The sequence below is a fragment of the Tachysurus fulvidraco genome, chromosome 14 (assembly GCF_022655615.1).
Source record: "Tachysurus fulvidraco isolate hzauxx_2018 chromosome 14, HZAU_PFXX_2.0, whole genome shotgun sequence".
Lineage (NCBI taxonomy): Eukaryota > Metazoa > Chordata > Actinopteri > Siluriformes > Bagridae > Tachysurus > Tachysurus fulvidraco.
The window spans coordinates 3,456,359-3,477,228 of record NC_062531.1 but is presented as its reverse complement, the minus strand read 5'-3'; the positions used below and the strand labels follow the sequence as shown (position 1 = coordinate 3,477,228).

General features: G+C 39.7%; 2 protein-coding genes across 4 annotated transcripts; both read left to right on the top strand.

Moving 5' to 3' along the window:
* Window positions 1-165: 165 nt before the first annotated feature.
* Window positions 166-6,917, top strand: cdk20 (cyclin-dependent kinase 20). 2 transcript variants are annotated; one of them, XM_027151267.2, is made up of 8 exons: window positions 166-342; window positions 826-939; window positions 1,267-1,455; window positions 2,132-2,253; window positions 2,351-2,413; window positions 3,700-3,823; window positions 4,682-4,837; window positions 5,217-6,916. In XM_027151267.2, the coding sequence occupies exons 1-8, from the start codon at window positions 268-270 to the stop codon at window positions 5,406-5,408; spliced, it is 1,035 nt and encodes a 344-aa protein (XP_027007068.1). In that variant the 5' UTR covers window positions 166-267; the 3' UTR covers window positions 5,409-6,916. The 2 variants fall into 2 exon arrangements, with proteins under 2 accessions (XP_027007068.1, XP_047678983.1); XM_047823027.1 differs by lacking the exon at window positions 166-342 and adding an exon at window positions 495-513 and having other exon boundaries at window positions 5,217-6,917.
* A 4,100-nt stretch (window positions 6,918-11,017) lies between these two features.
* On the top strand, window positions 11,018-16,334 carry gata1b (GATA binding protein 1b). 2 transcript variants are annotated; one of them, XM_027151861.2, is made up of 6 exons: window positions 11,018-11,177; window positions 12,303-12,540; window positions 14,092-14,583; window positions 15,134-15,279; window positions 15,380-15,505; window positions 15,799-16,334. In XM_027151861.2, exons 2-6 carry the CDS (start codon window positions 12,333-12,335, stop codon window positions 16,081-16,083), a joined length of 1,257 nt encoding a protein of 418 aa, XP_027007662.1. In that variant the 5' UTR covers window positions 11,018-11,177; window positions 12,303-12,332; the 3' UTR covers window positions 16,084-16,334. The 2 variants fall into 2 exon arrangements, with proteins under 2 accessions (XP_027007662.1, XP_047656145.1); XM_047800189.1 differs by lacking the exon at window positions 11,018-11,177 and having other exon boundaries at window positions 12,333-12,566.
* The last annotated feature ends 4,536 nt before the right edge of the window (window positions 16,335-20,870 follow it).

Below are 20,870 nucleotides of genomic sequence, written 5' to 3'. Positions count from 1 at the left end.
TAAATGTCTTTCTAATCAGAAAAAGCCCAACAAAAAAAGGATAGGATTTTAATGCTGTTTATTTACACATGCCTACTTTCCAACCATAATAAACCAATTTAGAGTGAACTAAACATCGATTTATTGATATAATATAAAACGCCGTCTATGAGGTTTGGACCTTCCGACTTGCCGTGACGCCATGTTTTTGTTTCCATAGAAACGAGGCTCATATCGGGTGAAGAAAGGTAGCTTAGCCTAGCTTAGCTTAGCATAGCCGCTTTAGCTATGGATCAGTACAGTATTCTCGGTAGGATTGGTGAAGGAGCTCATGGAATTGTGTTCAAGGCCAAACACATCGAGGTAAAAACAAATAAAACGACGCTGTCGTTCGTGCTTTCTGTCGATTTTAGAGACAGCCAGCTCACGCGCACAGGTAATGTTACTCACCTGTGCGCGTGCTAAAGCTGTGCGTTTTTTCTCTGCATTATCCATAGACCATCATCCACTCAGTGTCCTCTCCAAATCTGTGCGGTATGTCGACTGACACCGTAGATTCTACCTGCACTTATTCGATGCCAAATTCAATGTTTGTGGAAGTTGATTAGATTCTGATTTAGTTCTTGAACTCAGCCGATTGTGTCATAAAAGTGTAATAAGCCCAAATAAGCACCACTGTCTGTTCTGCATTATTCACCTACATCACCAGGCCCCAGGTCTTTCATTTCCTATCTGTCTCTGTGTGTCATTTATCCATCCACTCACATGGACATACATCATACATACACATACGTACATATTCACATCATCAGCTTTCTCTGTCTCTCTCTTCCTTTTTGCTTGTAGACAGGAGAGACCGTGGCACTCAAGAAAGTGGCCCTACGAAAGCTAGAAGATGGGATTCCCAACCAAGCACTGAGAGAAATTAAAGCTCTTCAGGAAATTGAAGATAACCCGTATGTGAGTGTGTGTAACAGCTTGCACGTAAAAATACGGCTTTATGTTACACGTAATTCTGGTAAACGTGCAGAAACAGCCTTTGTGGGCTCACTTAGCATCTCTAGTGTTAATCCAGGTCATTTCAGGTCCTCTTAACACATGGGTTTGGTTATGTAAAGCTTGGTACCTAGAGATTTGAAGGATTTTGGATTTAAAATGTCTACAGCGATGATTTAAATGAACTAGAAATGATTCATAAAGGCCACAGCTTTGCTGATCCTTCCACCCAATATTTTGCCGTATGTCTCTTTGGTAAATATCTCTTTTTGGTATATTTTTTCCTTTTAGGTAGTAAAGCTAAAGGACGTGTTCCCACACGGTACCGGTTTTGTGCTGGTCTTCGAGTACATGCTGTCGGATCTGTCGGAGGTTATCCGGAACTCTCAGAGACCTCTGACTGAGTCTCAGGTCAAGGGCTACATGATGATGTTGCTCAAAGGGGTGGCCTTCTGTCATGAGAACTCCATCATGCACAGGGTATGTGTGTATACTCATGACTTAGAGTCCTCTCTCTTTTTTTTGGGGCTTAATGCCGTCATCTCAGATATCAATCATTTGGAGTGATATCATATTCGACTACTGACTTAGATGTGACACGATGGAAATAAGAAATAAGTAGCAACTATGAAATCAAATTATACTACATCCCTGAGGAGTTCTCTCTTCTGATTGGTCAGAATTTAATACAACAGCATGCCTGATGTTAGTGGAAAATAATCAACTCTGTGGTGGTTGTAAGGCCACTTAACGCTGTTCACCCCACACTTTAATTGTTTTCCTATAATGGCACATCCTAAAAGTGTATTCTTTTTTCTCTCTTTCGTCTCTACCTTGTCTCTCCACATTATAAAATACAATATGTTATGTATAGGGGCAGTCGTGGCCTAATGGTTAGAGAGTTTGACTCCTAACCCTAAGGTTGTGGGTTCGAGTCTCGGGCCGGCAATTTCAAGACTGAGGTGTCCTTGAGCAAGGCACCGAACCCCCCAACTGCTCCCCGGGCGCCGCAGCATAAATGGCTGCCCACTGCTCCGGGTGTGTGTTCACGGTGTGTGTGTGTGTTCACTGCTGTGTGTGTGCACTTTAGATGGGTTAAATGCAGAGAACGAATTCTGAGTGTGTGTCATGTCAGTATATATTTATTTATACACAGGATCTGAAGCCTGCAAACCTTCTAATCAGCTCGACAGGTCATTTAAAGATTGCTGATTTTGGTCTGGCCAGGCTTTTTTCCAACGACGGAGAAAGGCTTTACAGTCATCAGGTGGCCACAAGGTGAGTGTTTAGTTGTATTCATGGGTATATTTTGACCTAATGCTTGTGTTCGGGCGTAAGACGTGAACTGATTCTTAGCCTGTTTTTGTTGTCACAGGTGGTACAGATCTCCAGAGCTTCTCTACGGTGCTCGGAAATACGACGAAGGAGTGGATCTCTGGTATGTTCTTTCACAGCTCTGTCTCACAGTTATACAAGATTAGATTAGATTAGATTAGATTAGATTAGATTAGATTCAACTTTATTGTCATTGTGCAAGGTACATGTACAGTGTCAATGAAATGCAGTTAGCATCTAACCAGAAGTACATAGATGGCTTATTTACAAGTGGCAGTGTAATAAATAAGGGTATGAGGTTATACAGAAGGTGTAGTAATATGCACATGTAACTGAATAAGGGTAAATATAGTGTGGTGTTTATATATGTTACAGTATGAACTGGTATGACAGATAGCTCTACAAAAGGAATGTCATTATGCATGTATACATCTCTATCTATCTATCTATCTATCTATCTATCTATCTATCTATCTATCTATCTATCTATCTATCTATCTATCTATCTATATGTATGTATATATATACACATACATACATATACACAGAATAAGCAGAATAAATATGGATGGACATACAGAAGTGTAATGATAGTAAACAACAAGATCATTTAAGAGTTCATGAGTATATATTGCTAAATTTTACCCAAACTCTTACATGATGGAGTCGATTCCTTGGTTGATATTTCCAACAGAAAAACATGCATTAAAGGAGCAGTCTTTTATTTTTAGACCTCTGTTACCCTGTTATAATTACACCAGTAAAAACAAGATCAGTAATAGTAAAAAAAAAACCATGTTTAATGGGCAAAAGAAAAATCATTATATCAGAATATTGTGAGCTGTAGCTTTGATAAGGTATCTTTAAAATCTTATTATTATTATATCTAATGGATTAATAAGGTGGTACATAAGAGAAAGTTACATTTAAGGGCTATAAGTGTTTTCGGCCAGAGATGAAAAGGACGTGAGCTTAGTCTTGGAAAGCGGAATTTCATAAAGTACTAAATGTGTTGTGACATGATTTATTTTAAAAAAAAATTATCTTGAATAAATTCCCTCGGAGGTTTTCAGTGTCGCCTTAATTGAATTAAGTACAAACATTTTTTTGGCCATTTGTACCAAGGTTGCCAATATTTTTGAAACTGACTGTATTACAGAAGCTTATGTTTAATTCATTTTGAGGTGATAAATACTTCCAGCCACCTCTTTCAGCACACACTAACCCCAAGCAATGTCTGTTTATCTGTATTTACTGAAACGCCCACTAGGTGGTGACAGATTCACAAATGCCACGAAATCTCTAGTGAAGCTGTTCGTCAGTTAGTAATCATGGCGGTGCTGTTGGTTCCTAACCCCTGACCTGTTGTTTGGCTTGTGCTTGCTGCAGGGCAGTGGGTTGTATATTTGGGGAGCTGTTGAATAACTCTCCTCTTTTTCCTGGGGAGAATGACATCGAGCAGCTTTGCTGTGTGCTCCGTGTCCTGGGAACTCCGAACCAGAAAGTGTGGCCGGTGAGCTTCTCCGTCTCCACTGTTTCTCTAGTGTTCTTCTGATTATATGCCCAAATAAAATCCTCGGCTCAAGAATTTAAGAAGACTCGGTGATTTACACCAGCAATGCCATACATGGTATATGAGATCATGTAAAGAAAGATGCACTAGTGATGTGACTAGTGTGCAAAATTATCACCTGGATTCATTTTGTAGGGATTGGGTTGCAGCTATGGATTTATCAACTGTGGGTGTCTTCTTCCAAGACAGTACAATGCAGAACCAGATACATCGTCAGTGATCAATTTATAGAAACTACGAGTCATTTTGCTATGATGTATTGCAGTGCAATTTGATGCAACAGCTTATGGAAATAGAAAGTCACGCCCCCTTCACTGTGACTGACAGCACTTTGTAACGGTCAGGGGTAAAGCTGTAAGTAGCGAGGGGGGGGGGGAGTCCCTCCACAACCTCAATGCAACAATAAATGGACAATAAATCCTTCATCCTTATAATAAATTAAAAATGTAACTGTTGGCATACTGCTGTGGTGTAAAAGTAATAAAACACAGCGGCATTGATCGAATCAATTACGAATTTTATTTATGAAGCCCATTTAAAGACAACAATGATCCAAAGTGCTGGACATGTCAATATTTTAGCTCACGTAAAATAACATAAGTCCTGATTATAGCTGATGTTGATTATTCCTCCATCACAGCAGAAGTGTTTTATTCACTGCATAATGTTTTGAATTACAGTTGTAAGGTCTGTGCATGTAGTGCTCATAGTGATGTTATATTTGCTTCTAATAAAGGATAGTTGTATTTTTGTATTTATTTATTTGTTTGTTTGTTTGATTATTTATTTATTTCACAGGAGATCACCGAGTTGCCAGATTACAACAAGATAACATTTAAAGATAACCCGCCGATCCCTTTGGAGGAAATCGTACCCGATACGTCCCCTCAGGCCATCGACCTGCTGAAGAAATTTCTTGTGTATCCATCCAAGCAGAGGATTAGTGCCAGACAGGTGTGAAAACACAAGCTATCCGACTTTATATCCGCAACTCGACACGACTTTAACGGCGCTGCTTATTTTTAGAGAAAGGCAGTGGATCAGCGTGTAAGACGTACAGTATCTGTAAACACTGCTGTGTAATACGCAAGGTTTCCTAAGACGCAAGGGAATCTATATAAACAACACCGAATGAGATTTTGTCTTACCGAATAGAATTAACAGCTTCATTAGACCAAGGAGTAAATATTAGATTTAAAAATCTACTATTTTCTATATAGACTGATTTCAACTTCACCGTTAGTAGCTGAGTTGGACATCAGATGTCTAAAAATAAATTTCCAATACTACAGAAGGACGCTGTCACTTCCTTCCGTTTTGTTTCACTCCTCAGGCTCTACTACATCCCTACTTCTTCACAGACCCGCTTCCTGCCCATCACTCAGAGCTGCCCATCCCTCAGCGTGGTGGGAAACACTCTCGCCAGCGACTGCAGCCCCCGTACGAGTTCTCGGTGGAGCAGCCTTTGCAAGAGAGCTTAGTGGATCCCAGTCTGATCCAACCACACACATGGGGGTGTTTATGAGGCCTGCTTCCCACATCATGCCCTTTTTTTTTTTTGCACAGAAGCATCACGCTGAAGCTGACTTTGTAGTTGCGGTTTGCATATTTCAAATATTCACGAATATATTATATGACATCTGAGAAAATATATACACAAATATATATATATATATTTCCTGCTGGTAATGAATTAAATTCATTACGAATCGCGACCTCGAGGTTTTATGTCCGATATTGCGATATATAATGTCAGCTATAGTGCATGTAAAGTTGTTTAGATCCTAATAAGCGTGTGATCTTTTATTCTTTAGAGCACATTTAAATAGTGTCAGAACTACCTGATTTGAATTTTAAGCTTAACTTCCTGTAAATAGACCTGCCAGCTCTGCCTCTGTTTTGTTGTCATTTTTTTTTAATATATATATATATTTGTTGCATATATACATACTGTGTATATATATATTTTTCAGCTGTGCATTCACCTCACGATACTAACATTACCGTACGAGTTATTGAACCAAAGCCAGTTTCATAATCCTCACAACAGTGGTGGCTCATGGGAATCAACGACGCCTTAGATAACAGCAAACAGCCAGCACATGACTGAAACCACACCCTGTTTTCTATATAGTGCAATGTCATCTCGAACAAGGTCATAGAGAGGATGCAGCACTCGACTGACTATAACGTACTGAAGAAACCCTGCTGAAGTTTTTTATCCTTCTGTCGTTCGGCTTTCTCGTTACTAACGAATCGTTTTTATTTGTCCTCAAACAGCCACATGTTAAAAATGCAGATTGTAAATTTTAAGCATTATTCTAGACCTCTTATATAATCGTTATCGGTTTAGTTTAAAATCTTATACGTGACTTGAGGAAGTCTCACTGATTCCTTCGTTATCAAGAAATTAAAGCAGCTCAGCTCTGAATCTGTTCTGCGAAACATAATTCATCAAATATAAATAGTTTGGATTGGGGAAGAGGATGTGTTTTGCTTGCAGGTCGCTTCACATGTAATACAGGACGCTCTGTGTAACGGCTACTTTATCACGCTGTGATAATTTTTTTATTAGATAATTCACACACACAAAAAAAGACACACATTGCATGCCAAAATATCGTTTCATTAATCGGTTTATTGATAAAAATGAGCCCCTAGGTCTCCTACACTGGTATAGTATTGCACAGCCAATTCCATTGTACCTCCTTTTTATTGTATCTTGTTCTATTTTATTTTACTGTATTTTTAAAAAAAAAAAGTATTTTATTTAAGTGAGCAATAAACTTATTTAAATAGAAATTTTCATGTTCACACTTCTACTATTACAGTATAAACTGAATCAAAAGTCATTACGCTATTGTCTAGTCAGCTACTAATGAATTGATTTCTTATATAAAGTCTACCATATATTTTTAGTTTTAAATGATATATTTACTAAGTTTACATGTATAGGCAGTATACACACACACACACACACACACACACACACACCCCTTTGAGTTTGTTGGTCAAGTTGTATTTCTTTTTTAAATTTGAAATAATAAATTAATCAATATTTACAATGATTTGTGTTCTTATTGCAATTACACTAAAGCGACTAAATAAATGAATAAATATATAAAAGCACACATTTCTTCAGGGTTTCACAAAATTATTTGACTTAAAACGTACATTACGAATTTTTACGGCACCCTACTTTTTTTTTTTTAGTTTTCATATTTATATAATTTAGACTACTCGGGGGTTTCCTCCGGGTACTCCGGTTTCCTCCCCCGGTCCAAAGACATGCATGGTAGGTTGACTGGCATCTCTGGAAAATTGTCTGTAGTGTGTGAGTGTGTGAGTGAATGAGAGTGTGTGTGTGCCCTGTGATGGGTTGGCACTCCGTCCAGGGTGTATCCTGCCTCGATACCCGATGGCGCCTGAGATAGGCACAGGCTCCCCGTGACCCAAGAAGTTCAGATAAGCGGTAGAAAATGAATGAATGAATGAAGGAATATTCTTTGCCCTGGCTTACTGAGCTGGATATTGGGAAGTATCAGCATTATTTCACTTTGTCTGACATTAAGTGGAAGAACTTGGATTATGACTTGACACATGACTTTTCCTGAGTATGTAAAAGCATGACTATGTGAGCGGCGTTATTCACCCGTTCACTCACCTGCCTATAAACTAGACGATACATCAGAACCAACACGTCCTTGTCCATCAGGTTTCCGAGAACTGTTGAAAGGTGTCTCCATTTCTGGCACAGCGACATTAAACACACTGCTGAACTCTTGTTCTCTAACAAGCTTCCGCCGTCGTCGTGACGGTCGTCATGAGCTGCGTCTCAAATAAAAACCTCGGACCTTAGGTTAAAAAAATATTTAGTAACTGCTACTACTGAAAGGTACATTATCAGAGATGGGGGACTCGTGTCATATGACTTGTCTCGAGTCAGACAAGTCGCAAATTTGAGACTTGAGACTTGCTTGACAAATATTAAAAAAAGACTCGACTCGACTTTGACTTGACATTCATGACTCGAGACTTGACTCGGACTTGAGTTAAATGATTCAGAGATGGGGGACTCGACTTGACTCGAGTCAGGCTCAAGTCGCAAATTTGACTTGAGACTTGCTTGACAAATATTAAAAAAGACTCGACTTGACTTTGACTTGACATTCATGACTTGAGACTTACTTGTCACTTGCACACGTGTGACTTTACTCCCACCTCTGAGATAGATATATATATATATATATATATATATATATATATATATATATATATATATATATATATATATATATATATACGCACACACACACACACAACCACACACACATATATATATATATGTACACACACACACACACACACACACACATATATATATATATATAATTCATACACTAGCTGTAAAAGAAAAACTACAACTTTGAGACACAACACTAGTTTGTTTAGTGAAGGCACGTGGATGGAGAAATGTGTTCATTTTTTATTTGTCGATTTGTCAGGAATTAACGTTCTAATTAAAAATGTTTCCAAAACGCCATTTGAAAACAATATCACGCCAAATCCATCTTTGTAGTTAGAGCGACATTTCTAGGAAAATTCTATCAAAATAATAACGAAATAAATTAGAAAAGGAGAATTTCTCTTTCTTTTTCTATATCGAGCGATTAAAAAGTGTCTGATAATTCAGACAAGTTAAGTACAGCCAGCGATGTGACGACAGAGTTTTAGTATAGTTGTTTAGTATAATTATATTTAGTATAAGTCAAACTGTAAAATCCTCGCTGACGATTATTAAACTTTGGAGTCGACGAAACGAGCAAACAAGTGCACGATGATACGTTAAGCATGAAGTCCGTAACGTAAATCATTCTAAAAGACAATAGTACAACAGTAGCCCTTAAATATAAATAATAAACATATTAGAAGTTTGTACAGTCTGTATGTACATCATGCTCTCTCTCTATTTTTCTCTCTAGAGAGACAGAGAAGGGGGGGGGATTTGTGTCTGAGGCCTGATGGTACAATAATACTGTTTTTTCCCCCCGACCAAATTGTTGTGTCTCAGGAGAGCAGAATACAGACTATTAGAAATATCTTACTGTTATTACTTAGTGTTTATAATTTTACTGAAGACGTGATCGGCACCGACGGAGTTTCAGGTTGTTGTTAGCGGTTTAGTTTCATGCAATGCTGCAGATTTCTACAAAGATAAGCCCAGAAAACTGCCAAACTTCACTTGGGCTGTTCTCTCTGGATCATCCACAATGACAAGACCAGTATCATCCAGGTCTCATCTGTTCAGCAACACTTTGGTGGGAGAGAGAAAAAAGTCCCCTCCCAAACGTTGCATTGTTCAAAAGCCTTGGAGGAAACGGCCCCCTGTTATCTGTGCAATGCAAAATGGCACCAGTTTGCTTGCTGCAGTTACTATGAATAGGGCTGCTTGATTTTTATCAATACAGTCTCACCTGGAACTGTATATTGCTCTGTCTTGCTACTTTTAGTTCATTGTATGTAGTCCATTTAAAAAACAGGTATTTAAATGACGTGACACGTTACAGCTCGTGGGCCTCCGTGACGGCGTCAGAAGGCCGAAGCTTGTTGTGTTGTGCATGATCACGTTTGTGATTAATAACTGTCCTGCTCACGGTTCAGCTTTGCCCCAGCTATCCGTCTGTCATTTCTCTCACTTCCCTGAAAACTGAATGAACAAAGGAAACTGGATCAGTTTGCTTTGATTAACAAATCAACTCCATGCCAGTGTTGAATGTGGGAGCTGTTGTTTCAGTGCGCCGTGACTATCTTTCAAAACGATTGCTGTCTTTCTCACTATTTGCATCTCTCATCTTCTCATCTGCTGCACTTGCGGTACATAGAAAGCTGTGTTTTGCATCTTTTATCGGCTATTTTTTAGTGACCCAAACCACTTTTTGTTTGCTCAATTTGTCTCAGGTATTTGGACGGTCTAAGTTGGCTTGGGTGACTTTTTCATTTCCCCCTAACTTGACTCATCAGTATCACCGAACCACAAACCCATCTCTTTGTATTATTATTCATAGATGCGATCAGACTCTTCTACTTATTTTCTCGGCTAGCGACTAGCGATTAATTAACCCTTTCTTGCACGAATAAAACATGTACACAGGATGTAAATTAATTGCATGCAATGTATTGTTTTATTTTATTTTTTTTTCTAAAAGACATCTATGGAGTACTGTGCAAAAACCTTGCTAAAAAACTTTAATGTGTTTGCAAAAGAATTGCTATTTTAACTTTACATAGAATGTTACACAACAAATTATTAAATGTGTTTTTTTTTTTTGCAATAATCATTGTAGAGGGAAAAATTAAATGTTCAAATATACATTTTATTTAAAGAAAAATAAATATTTCTTACAGTCTAATGTATTTTATTTTTGTTTCTATTTTATTATTATTATTATTATTATTATTATTATTATTATTGAAGTTTATGATTAAACTTTATTGTGTAGACATTTCAGACACCTATGCTTGAGTCACACTACACGTGTTACTGTCAGCCATGTTGACTGGAAAGGACTCGACACTCAGTAGAGTAACAGACATCAGGATAATGGTGTATATACAGTAACATTTATTTGCCTTGAGGGTGATTTACTCTGATAAATGAACGGTCTACGATTGGGGACGCCATAAACAAATGGTTAAATGTATCACTTCCGTTTGGAGCACAATCCCACCGTGTAATAACAACCACAGCTCAGCTTTAATCAGCTCATATCTCTGGTGTGATAAGGACCTGAACTACCCAAAATGTAATGCCTCACAAGTCATGGCTTCGATGTGGCTGCTTCTAAACGACATAAACGTATAACACCGTACGGTGTAATGTTGAGTTTTTTGGCCCACGATGCGCTATAACAAGTCCTTATGCACCTAAAGTCAGCCTTATTTGTTTTATTTGTTCTAATCTTTGAAGAGCAACTCATGAGAATTATAAGAATACAGAATTCTAAAAAGTTATGACACCAGAGCGGATATCACTCTGCCACTTCCCTCCAAAGCATCAACTTGTGTAGGAGGAGTGTCTTCAGAAGAGAATTTTCTAAAATTACCTCCTACACCATGCCCCCTCCCACCTTTCCATTCTGACCCCCACAACCAACACCACCACCAACACACCACCCTCACTTTGTCTTATCGGACCAGCAGCACTTCAGAGCAACGCCTGCTCTTAACTGTAGCTCTTTCACCTCTCTTGCTCACCTGGAGGCTCGGAGATCATCCACATCCGTACTACAGCCAGGTAAGACGCACCGGCAGCACCGATGCTGGATGAAAGACGGATTATATTGTTTTTGCTTTCTGTTGTACTTCATTTTGTATTTACTGGCATGACAATTTTGAATTTTTGCACTGAACTAAAACCTAGAACTAAAGTAGAGCCTTCAGAAATATCATACTGCCGTAGACTTTCCATATAACGATGTTTTTAACTCAGTTTATTATTTATATTTGTGTATTATTCGCTGTCTTTTACCAAGACGGTACGCATAATCAGCAGCTATTGAGTAATTATAGTAAAAGACGTGATTAAATGACTCATCTAATGGCTCACGTCTCAAAAGTGATATCATGTGAACATATTAAAATGATGTTGTATTTTTAAATATCGTGATCATTATTAAATCTTGACGTGTGTTTAAAACATTTCGATTCATTGTGTTACACAAATAACGACGATTGAAAACCAGTTCATTTTACAAATAACGGCCGACTCGTGCAGCGTTTTATTCCTCGTACCTGTACGACACGACGATTTGGCGATAACCGAAACGCTTAATTAATTAAAGTCTGCCGTGTCGTACATTTTATCCACGTATAGTTACGTTTAACGGTATGGAACGTTAAGAGAAAAAGGTTTGTTCTGTTACCGCAGCTATAAACAGTCCCTCTCATTGAAGTTAATCAGACAAGAAAATGCAGCTTGGCATGTTCCCAAGAAAACCACAAAGCCCTCAGTCCTGATCAGACCATTTTCTTGTGCTGTGCCGGAAAGCTGAACGTCGTTACGGCTTTAACTCTGACTCCCTGAAACTGGAGGCTTCTTCTAACAAACAAACAAACAAACAAATAAATAAATAAATAAATAAATAAATTAATAAATAAATAAATACAAAACTTCTTAGACTAAATTTTTTTTTATTAGAGTGGAAAAGATATAAACCTTTTTAACCAGTCAGCATATTTCATACCAAATATACTATCTATCTATCTATCTATCTATCTATCTATCTATCTATCTATCTATCTATCTATCTATCTATCTATCTATCTATCTATCTATCTATCTATCTGTCTGTCTGTCTGTCTGTCTGTCTGTCTGTCTGTCTGTCCGTCCATCCATCCATCTATTTTTTTTTTTTTACAGTTTAGTACTAAAACTGAAGGAATTTTGGTCATGGAGGCGACTATAGAGCCTCGCTGGACATCCTCGACGCTGATGCCAAGCGAGGTGCTGCCCACTTACCCGTCTGACTCCAACTTTGTGTCTCACCCTGAGGACGACGCGAATTTCTCCAGCATAGAGGCCGAATGCGGCGGTCTGCCTTCGCTCTTCTCCAACACCGTCCAGAGCCGCAGCACGCCGACATACCGCCACAGCCCAGGTCGGTGCCTGACACACAAAAGAAATGTATTTATTTATTTATCTATTTATTTATTTGTTTGTTTGTTTATCTATTTATTTGTCTATTTATTTATTTATTTATTTATTTATTTATTTATTTATTTATTTATTTATTTATTTTACATTTTATATTTCATGGTAAATAAAACTTCTGACTGCAGAATAACAGTTAGTTTTATTTACATTTATTTGAACCTGATTCACGTATTCATGTAATTTTACAGTACAGTCGAGGCTGAAAACGTAAAGTCTCTTCTCCAGTGGTGCACCAGTGGCTCTGGGGGGCTGTAGTGGGAACTTATCGTATAAACAAAGCCGCTAAGTTTCCTTCTGCTTCTAATGTTTTATATTAGAGCTGTGAAGAAGAGCAGCGGAAACACCTGCACCGACCAAAGATAGATTAATCCCTGTACCATTTTTTTTTGTTAAAGTATTCTTAGGTTGTTTTCATACTCGTTCTCTTTATGACTCAGCATGTTTTGTGACCATTTAAGGGTGTTTTCACTTTTGCTCATTTCCAAGGCTCTGAGTGCTCTCAGATCGACTCAGCAGTTTTTTTTTGTGCTTGTGTGATATCGCGTGTGAACAAATAAACTTAAACCTTTCTGAGGGTTTTCTACGGACGTGTAGCAGAAAACCTTTCTCCTGTTAAAGGGAACACAAAAGACGACTGGCTGCAGATGACCTCAGTGCTCTTAGCGTTGGTTCTGATATAAAAAGAATGGCCATGAATGCGTTCGGAAAAACGATTTCTTCTTCACGATGCAGCTAATTTAGATCTCAGACTTCAGAAGTTTGGATAATATTCAAACTAGTCTAAAAACAGAGCTAATTTGATTACATACATTATACACGGTTAACCAAGTAATCTGCTGAACTTTAGTTACCGGACATCTTTAACTTTTTGGTGGTGAATTTTAAAGGTGAATAAAATGTTAAGGATGAATGATATTTAATTTTTTTTTTTTACACTGGAGGCAAATGATGTTATGAAAAGACATTTTATTAAAAAAAGATCAGACAAAGCAACATGAGCGACATCTAACATTAAAATGGAATATATTTAAATACTTTTTAATTTATTTCTAACCTGACTGTCATTTTCTTTCTTGCCTGACTTCTCTTTCTGTTTCATTCTCTCTCTCTCTCTCTCTCTCTCTCTCTCTCTCTCTCTCTCTCTCTCTCTCTCTCTCTCTCTCTCTCTCTCACACACACTCTCTCTCCCCCATCCTGGCCTCTCACCTTGTTGCTCTCTCTCCTGGCCTTTCTCTCTGTATTCCTCTCTCACTGTCTGTCTCTCTTTCATGTTTCATGTTTCATGCTTTCTCTCTCTCTCTCTCTCTCTCTCTCTCTCTCTCTCTCTCTCTCTCTCTCTCTCTCTCTCCCTCTCTCTCTTGCTCTTGCTCTCTTGCTCTCGCTCTCTCTCTCGCTCTCTCTCTATCTCTCTCTCTCTCTTGCTCTCTCTCTCTCTCTTGCTCTCTCTCTCTCTCTCTCTCTCTCTCTCTCTCTCTCTCTCTCTCTCTCTCTGCAGTGAGACAGGTTTACTCCTCTCCTTTTCTAAGTGGCCTGTCGTGGCTGGAGGGCTCCGGTGCTCACTCTCTCTCTAGCCCGTACCCATCACCCCCATCATCCTGGCATGGTGGTACATTCAGCAGGACCCCGGTGCTCCCCCACAGCTCCACCACCTCCTCTCCTTTCCATACGTCTATCCCTCTGTCCTCCATCAGAGCCCCTCGCTCTGAGCTCCATCCCCCAGGCCTAGACTGCAAGGACAGCGTGAAAGGCGAGAGGGTCAGTCCTACAGCGGGCGCTGAAGGTTTGGGGGGAGTTTATACTATTAACCATGTGGCCGGCGGCAACGTATATCCGTACGATCACGGACCGCCACAGCCACACACACACACTCACACACACTCTCTAGGACACTACAGCTCCTATAGCAGCCCAGCTCAGGACTTTGGCCTCTACTCACCTTCCTCATTCTCCCCGAAACTACGAGGCAAGATGACTCTCTCTCCCACAGGTGAGGACTCTCTCTCTCTCTCTCTCTCTCTCTCTCTTTCTCACACACACACACACACACACACACACACACACACACACACACACACACACACACACACACACACACACACACACACACACACACACACACACACACACACCCTCTCTCTCACACCCACACTTGCTTTTGAAGTGACTTTACTATACAGTGAATTCTATTGTTTCTACATTTTTTCCATCACGCCGATTGGTCAGAAGGTGTTGGTTAGTGTTGTCTATCACAGCACGTCCGTCACGGCTGCAAGTAAAATCACAGGTTTATATTAATGCACTTGTTCCAATGATAGTTTCTATGGTAACTAAATTACAACTTCTATTTTGTTTATTGATAAACAGAACAATCATGACTACAGTATAAGAGTAACAGATCACTTCAGGATGTGCTTTTATAGAAACCTCCAGGAGGTTTTATTCATTCCTTACACTATGGAATAACAGTTAAAAGTTCATTAGTTAACTTAATTCAACTTATTACTTAAAACAAGTAAAATCGCTGCTTTTGATCTCAGAAACACGGGAGTGTGTGAACTGTGGTGCTACCGCCACCCCCCTGTGGAGGCGTGATGGTACGGGCCACTACCTCTGCAACGCCTGCGGACTTTACCACAAGATGAACGGGCAAAACAGACCTCTGATCCGGCCTAGGAAGAGACTGGTACGGTGTTTGGCTTTCCAATCCTAAATTGCAGAAGATCAACCATTGAAATATTGAGATAGAAATTCAGTCATATTTTTCATTTTTTTTGCCTCTGTAGGTCGTGAGTAAAAGAGCCGGGACTCAGTGTGCCAACTGCCAGACGAGTACCACCACACTGTGGAGACGTAACGCCAGCGGAGAACCCGTCTGCAATGCCTGTGGGCTTTACTTTAAACTACACAATGTGAGAGCTCGATTATTTTACGCTTGCTTTAAACGACAAACCGAACTTTACACGCTAATAGATTTTTTTAATGTTGTTTGAACACAAGGGATCAAAATTTGCTGTGCTCTCGAGTTACAGCGAAACTAGCCAATCCCAGTGTCCGTATGCAGAAGCGGGCAAAACTTCCTTTTCTTTTTGCCATGTGTCTTCACATAAGGGAAGCTTTCGCCTTGAAAATGTGACGTGAAGTACTGCGTCGTCAAACGTCTATCCTCCTGATATTAAATGTGTCTTATCTGCAACCTTCTCAGGTGAACAGACCCCTCACTATGAAGAAGGACGGAATTCAGACACGCAACCGAAAGGTGTCGAGTAAGAGCAAGAAGGGGAGAAGGAGTGCTGCTATGGATTCGCTCGATTCCTACTCAGAGCCTATGAGGGTCCCCGGGTCTGAGCAGCCTATTGACACCTTTTCACTGGGACCCTACAGCCATAACATCCACTCCGCGGGCACCTCCTCTACACTCCACACCCCGTCTCACCTTTCCTACCCGTACCACCCTGCTGCTGCTGCCATCTTTTCCGGCATGGTGTGACACAACGAAAGACGGACGCTGATGGTGTACACACTTGCACAATGTGAATTGTTTTTTTTTTCTTTCTTAATATCATGTATCATGTTTCATATTCATTTCATTCCTTAAGTGTGTCAATAATGAGTGTCTACTTTATTAATATTTGATGTAAAGTCTTTCTTTACTACACATTTAGCCCTTGGCTGGGAGGCTTAGGGATTGCCGTTGACTGGCTGACCCGTGTGGTGGTGTGAATAAATTGTACAAACGAATACACATTTTATTTATGTAATTCATCATGCAAATATGTGCTCCATTGTGCTCTTTCATTCACACGTGGACACAGACAAATCGCTGTCAAGATCGGACACAACGAAACCAAACTCACCTGGCACAACTAGACGACGATTTAAATAAAATTGTGTCGCTGAACGCGATCGCATTTCCAACGCTCCATCCCCTCCCCCCTTTGTGGTTAAGACTGTCAGTAGCTCCATTGTCTACGGAGAAACTCTTAATTGTCCGGATTGTGCATCACGAACGGTGTGTACGCAAATCTGTAACTTTCCATAGTGAGGAGGTGTAAGCCTGAGTGATACGTCTCACCAAATTCAAATCTGTGGCTTTATGGAAACAGTAAGCGAGTCAAAAGGTTCATTTAGTTCATGAGGCACTGTAAGAGTTCCAGCCCAGTCAGTGTGCAACAGCTAAAACCCTGGACATGTAAATGCCTTGACAATGCCTTGATTAACCGCCTTATCCTCTCTTCACGCTCTTTTGTTCAGCTTCATATTCATCCCCAGAGCACTGGATGGGTGCTAAATTTTTTTTTACGGTCTCTGATTCAAATCAAACGTACGCGAAGTGGCCTGAGAGTCGTGATTTGATTTCATATGTCGTGTTTATGCACTTCCTTTTAAAACAGGAAGTCAGGGAGGGAAACTGTCAAAGAGCTCGAGTGAATTTCAAGATTAGCTACACCTCCGACTGTAACTAAAGACACGATAATGGTGACAGTTTGCGCCTTAAAATGAAGGAATACAAAAGGTTCTTTGTTAGGATGTGGGGTCTTATAAAAAAAAATGAAAAAAAAAATAGTTTAACATTTGTGAAACATTTCCATTGAACAAAAGGTTCTTTAGACAATTAAAAGTTTGAGGGGGTGTCTTTAGATCCCAAAGCTGATGCTCACCTCTACATCACCTCTTGTCACATTCGGTAGGATAAAGAAGAGGTTTATACAGTAACTAGCGAGACCGAGTGTTAGTGATCCACAGATCGTTTGGCCGGATTATCCTCTGCAGTTTGTTCCTCACCCCTGCAGCAGTAAGAGCATTAATATTTCCACCTGGCGAGAAGGAAACGATGGGAGTGATGCTTATCTGCCCACTACACTGCTCCCACTAATAATACTGTATGAGCTTAAACTAAATAAATATATGTGGTTTATATTCTTTCAGAAATTATACCCTAGATTAACAACGAAAGGCATGTCATGTAAAAGTATACAGGAAACTTAATTTGTGGTTTCTGTAGCTTTAAAATTCCCCGCCGAAGCTATCACCACGCTTGAGGACAGATACGCTCTGTTTAAGACTCAACACAGAAGCAAGGCTTTTTTCCTGAGCTTTGTATCTTCAGACTTTTTGTGCATACACAACATTTTTAAAACAAGTACATGAGCCACGAACAAGCACCACAGGATTGACACCCATGTAGAACATGCACATAATATTATAGGAAGTAATACTTATCCTCGACTTTATTCTAGTAAACGAGTTTTATTTTATCCTGTTTAGTCCTGACTTTTAAAACTCTTCATATTAAATCTTAGAAGCTAAGATTTAGGGTAGAATCTAAAAGGTTAGGTTAGCTTAGACTAGAATCTAAGAACTACTGTACCAGGGATTAATCTTTTTCAACGGCTCATTCCACTGGAGGATTATCTGGGTGGGTGCAATTGTATCTTAATCTGCAGACCAGATAAAGATACACTCTAGAGTCTTCATGCAATGTTGTTTTCAACATAGCTTAATTTTATTTTGTCCTAGTAACCAAGGAAAGGTCTTAGATGATCCAAAGGATAGTACCCCGTATCGGTTTGAGTGGGTTATTGTGATACTCTGTGTAAAAATTATGTTACTGACTTATGTTTGATGAACTTTAATGATCCACTGCTTCACAGCTTGATGGAGGTTAGACAATACAGCAACATTTGAAATTGGACATGTTTGGATCCAACATCTGATTGAGGTCAGACTGGTCTCCAATGTAAATATGTTCCCCGAATTGGTTGGCAAAGAGCATGGGTCCTAGTTCTACCCATTTGCACAGCACAGAGAGTTGCAGTTTCAGTCTCTGTAATTTTTTAGTGCATCCAGTGCTCCATTCTAACATCCTGGTTGGCTGATCTGGTAGATGTCTGGGATGATCCGATAGACTACACGCTCTTCTAGGTTATCATGAATTTGCAGCTTGTATTTAACTTGAATACCATGAATCCGTTATCTTGCTGTAACACATGCCACTTGTGGGTTGTGGAAGGCCAGTGAAGCCTGTCACTTGTGCTCCACCCAGAAGGTGGAAGTGCATCAGGTGTACACAGTGAAAAACCTTTAATATCTTTGAACGGAATATCACAGTAAGTCAAAGTGGGCAGTCATTTTTTAGAAGAATTGGTGAGAAAATAATTGTTTATCAGAAACCTGCTCATCCCAGCAGTCTGAATCCAAACTTCACCCAAACCTGCCCCTTTTTAACCAGTATTTGGAGACGACCTTCTCTATCACATGGTTCCTGACCAGGACCGGCAGTGGAGTCTGGGCCAGTTAGGCGTGGTAACAAACGGCATTTAGAAGTCCTTTGGGGACAGAAAGTGCGAAATGGGATACAACACAGACCACCATCGAATAGAATCTGGTGGTATCTCTACATTATTCCTCACTAGGTATCACTGGGGACATTCCAGGTGTCTCTGCAGCCACCGGCCACCTGAAGCGTCCCCTTAGGTAGTTGCTGTCCTTGGTCCTGAAATTCCTGCTCCTGGTAACTTTCTATAACATTGTGTGAGTCAATATCTGCTACTTTCCTCTTACATCCTAGTAATCAAAAATATTAATAATAATAATATGAATAATAATAATTAAGAATAATAAGCATGCGTGAGCTGGGGTTTGGGATAAGGATCAAGTACAGATAAGTATGGGGCTGCTTTTTTGGGAAATGTCTCAGTTTCCATTATGCTTGAGAGAATTCTGGATTAAGCTACTGTATAGAGACTGAGACTGAACTAAAATTCACCTAAGACCTGATCTATAATCTGCTTTTAAACCAGTTGAAATGTGCCAGCTTCTCCTCACTCTGCTGTCCGATATTCCATCAACATTTCCAGCAAGTTCCACCAGGTGTGCAACATCCCTGACCACATGGCCAAATGGTCAAATGGTATAAACAAACAATTCACAATATTAAAACTTGATTCGATACAAGAGTCTTTTTTTCCCCTCCGTTCTCCCCCTCACCCCCCCTGCCTCCCTCCATCTGTTTTACTCTTTCAGCAACAACCACACAGATCTGCTCCTCAGGCCTATACTGGTGCCCCATTGTGCAACGCAGGCAGCTTTTGGTTTTCCGGAGTCACAAAAAAAAATGCAGAAGGGAAGGAGAGATGCACATAAGGAGGCATCAGTCGATGTCATGTGCCACTATAGGTGTTTTTTTTTTTTTGAGGTGCCATGCGTGTCACATCAGTCTCTGGTTTCTGTTGCTGGCTTCCTCCATTCAGTGTGCACCGGCTTTATCTGGGTGGCCAAATGAGTGGGAAATGGAACAGAATGACACATGGAGATTAGCAACCACAGGCCAGGTCCGGCGGACGCATGGGCACGACCGTTAGCACTCCCCTCACTCTGTCAACCCCGCCTGTCACAAATACATACACGCTGGCACAATGTCTCTCCCTTTCTCTCTCTGCACACACTCACACACATGTCCATGCAAACTGACATGTGGTAAGTGGTTGGTCATATCCAACTTCTCAACAAACCTCTGTTGTCTTGGCACATGGTGACTCTTTTCTGTCTGCTTGACCTTCTGACCTTTGGAAATGTAACAGGTAATGAACTCGTCACTGAGCAATCTGAAATTAAATTACTGATAAAAAAACACAACAAAAACAGATAAATGGGTTTCACTAGATGCCCATGTCAATTATAAATTAAAGACATAATGTTTAATTCATTTCATTTATATTTGGATCGATATTGAATTATGTATTCGGTTTTAATTTAGCTATATGTATATTTTAACCAGATTGGTCACATGTACAACAATGTTTACACATGCCTACCATTCTGAGCACATGAAATATCAGAGCATTGTTGATTCTATTACAATAATTGTAATAAAGCTAAGAGTAATTAACCTTGGTGTTGGAGTAATAGTGGCCCCATGTGGTTTTGCAGTTCATGTGTGAGTGTTATTTTTCTAACCTATTTTAAAAGACTGCTGGGGAACCAGTTCTTTGGTTTATTGCTGCCACCAACTGGACCGGAGTATCGAGCATCATGGTTGAACCTTAAATCTTTCATATAAAGGATGTAGTTCTTAGAAACTGTGACACTTCCTGTACACTCTCTGTTATCTTTCAGACACTGCAGCGAGCAGTTTAGTGATATTTATTTCCTCCAAACTGCTGAAATCTCTCATAAACTCTCAGTAAAAAAATAGTTCTACAATATTGCTTTACATGTCACTGGGGTAAAGTCACAGTCATATACATTTAATGTCAGTCTTTTACATAGTAAATG